This window comes from Neopelma chrysocephalum, unplaced genomic scaffold (genome assembly GCF_003984885.1).
Source record: "Neopelma chrysocephalum unplaced genomic scaffold, ASM398488v2 Primary Assembly neopelma1_22, whole genome shotgun sequence".
In the NCBI taxonomy this organism is placed as follows: domain Eukaryota; kingdom Metazoa; phylum Chordata; class Aves; order Passeriformes; family Pipridae; genus Neopelma; species Neopelma chrysocephalum.
In genome coordinates this window covers 25,042,811-25,045,659 of record NW_020897689.1, presented here as the reverse complement: position 1 = coordinate 25,045,659, position 2,849 = coordinate 25,042,811, and the positions used below count along the sequence as shown (strand labels likewise).

General features: G+C 36.6%; 1 protein-coding gene across 4 annotated transcripts in view; it reads right to left on the bottom strand.

Moving 5' to 3' along the window:
* Positions 1 to 723: 723 nt before the first annotated feature.
* Positions 724 to 2,849, bottom strand: part of ROCK1 (Rho associated coiled-coil containing protein kinase 1) — an 87,090-nt gene continuing 84,964 nt past the window's right edge. For 3 of the 4 annotated variants that reach the window (XM_027675562.1, XM_027675589.1, XM_027675580.1), the window contains one exon: positions 724 to 2,241. Coding sequence is in view for 1 of the 4 variants with exons in the window: in XM_027675571.1 (XP_027531372.1) it covers positions 2,238 to 2,241 (4 nt within the window). In the remaining 3 variants the exon portion in view is untranslated. The remainder of the gene's footprint in view (positions 2,242 to 2,849) is intronic. The other variant, XM_027675571.1, reaches the window with a different exon arrangement.

Sequence of the window (2,849 nt, the reverse complement as noted above, 5' to 3'; positions counted from 1 at the left end):
AACATAGAGCAACTTCCTGAAATTACCACATCAACTGCTTCTATTTATCTATACTTCCCGGCTCTGTGACCTTCAAAGGACATACAATCATTCATGTCCTTACTGCTCTATTGTTCTGCAGCTCTTGGCAGATTACCCAGGGAGATTTAGGGACAGTAGCTTCATGGGATGAACAAGCTGTTCCAAAAAAACCCAAACAAACCTAACCCCAAAAACCCCCACCAACAAAAACCACCTTGTCTTTTGAACAATGTTCCCTCCCCCAAATAAGTGGGATTTCTGAAGCTTCAAACCTGCATCATGAAGGATGAAGCAATGACAAGGCCAGCTTAGGGTGGTGGTTGAATAACAAATATAAATTAGGCTACTAATTTTAAAATTAAGCAGGCCAGGAGAATAAGGGAATGAAATAATTAAATTTAATATCGTATTTACTTATTGATGTCATGGCTAGGCTTCGCGAACGAAGATTTGGGAAGGGCTCTACCCACATTTGTTGCAAGCGCGTTGGTGGCTAATAAGGCCAATACAAGATAGGCATGTCCGGTTGCAAAAGGCACAGCAGAAACTTATTGATGTAGAATACTAAAAAAAACCCCAAAACATTTCAGAGTCTCCTAGGTGTTACAGTGTAAATGCACCTTGTACCAGGAAGCTGCTGCAATGTCTGAATGCTTAGAAAGATGTTTAAGCTGCAGTCAGGAGAAAACACCATGCCAGTCGTTTTCAAAAGGGTCTTTCCATAAATTACTTTATTTCTCATTAAATGAGCACAGAGTCATTACCATATTAATAACAGATATGTTTATTATTACATATCCATCAGTGCGGCTTTCAATACCACTTGAAACATGCAAATCGTCCTAAGGACGAATCAGTTTTCCAGTGCTTCTTATTTAATACATAACTGCAAAGCCATTATAAATTACTGAGGAGGTATTTGGTTAAGAAATAAAATAAAATAAAACCATACTGCCCATACCATGAATGTATTCCTGCTACAAAGCAAGAGTCTGATAGCATTTACTGAAATTCCTGAATTATCCAGAGCTTTTGCGTCATATGCTTTTTTTTTGCATTGCCTACACATCTCTTGGCTTATGAACCAGAATCAGTCTTTCTTTGTAAGAGGAATTCTCATTCAAAGATTGTACTTAATTTAGAAAATGCATCTAGCATCTACAAATACTTCAACCAATTAAAATTCAGTAAAAACTACTGATATGCAACAGTTTTTTAGAGGTTTCTTTAGTTTTAGGTTTCTACATTTATTGACATGGCAATAATACAATTATCTCAAATCAAGGCACTAAAAGAACAATGTAAAACCAAGTAAAAGTGTTCTAAGAATAATTTACAGTTCAAACAGTGCATATATTTCTTAAATGTTTGTTAACTTAATGTACGTTATCATTTAAAATTGTAAGGCAATACATTATACAGTTATAGAAATGATGTACCCCAAAATATGCTTCCAAACTCGGTGGTTCTTTTTACTGTTAGTTTCTAATGCCTCTAACAATAAAATAATTCAGTATGGCTTGGCAAAAATGCATAGATTAAAGGCAATTACTTGTTTCCCCCCTTTACAAACCTGCTGCATCAGTATTTTGTAAAGCATAATGCAAAATATTTAACACTTTGATCCATTCCATAGTGGGTGGTTAGCATTAAGGCTGTAAAGAACTCTGCAGTGAAGGCACTGAAGTTCAAGTGATAAGGCTTCATTTTAAGCTAGTTCTGCAGTCTTCAAGAGCACAACTTAGAGTCTTGAAAGCAATTGCAGTCCTTCTCATTGAGAAACCTTCCTCTTCTACTCGGTTTCATATGCTCATCTTAACATAAATATCCCCTTCACAGGGTTAACAGTCCTTTTCTTTCACTGGTATGAAGAAAGTTGGCTGCATTTCATTGTGATTGACAGGCTTTTTTTAAAAATCCAAAAAGGCAGCACCTCTTTTTTTTTTTTATACACCTAGCTAAGCTTTATTTGCTTTAACTTGCATTACATAGTAATAATTAATCTAATCTACCTTGAGGCAAACCCGCAATTAAACACCCTCAGCGTGCTTTTGTGCCAAAGCAAGGAGGAGACAGTAATAGCAATCTTAACCCTGAAGCCTGTGATAGTTATGTTGAAAGGAACGACAGCCCGTCTGCACTGCTCTGTGTGGTTAAAAAAAGCCCTGTTTCTCTGACTGCATCCCATGAGATTCCATTAAGCACTGTACATGTGGTTAGCTGGAACAAAGAAGAAAACAGACAATTAATAACAAATATAAAAATTAGCTTCATAACACCAGTGCATGTTTGCCAAGAGCTTCATGAAGAAAATACTTTATGTTAACAGAGTATTTTTTTCAACTGACATGGTACAATACTAGGATTGCACCTATATGATCTTCCACAAACTGTTGTTAATTTCAAACAACATTAAATGAACACAGAGATCAGACAGATGATAATAATATTACTGCAGCTTTCTAAGTGATGAACAGTAAACAATTATGGGTGTATTCGTGGCAAATGCTAGGTGACTCTCTTTCACTTGCAGGACAAGAAAAGGCTCTCTAGGCTAAGAGCACGCGCATGCAGCTGCCAGAGCTCATCTGATGCACAGGAATTTTGGTTGGTTGGTTGGTTGTTTTCTTTTTTAAACATGCATTAACTTGACCAGGTGCCCAAGTCCAAACAGATCAAAAGAAAATACCTCGACTGTGCTGATACAATGTGAATAAATCAGCATACTATGAACTGTGAAGTGTAGTTTCCAATCTCGAAGCAGTGCTGCAAATGCCAGCGAGTTCATCAAGAAGTTCTGATTCATATTTATTAGTGGTAAGTTATTA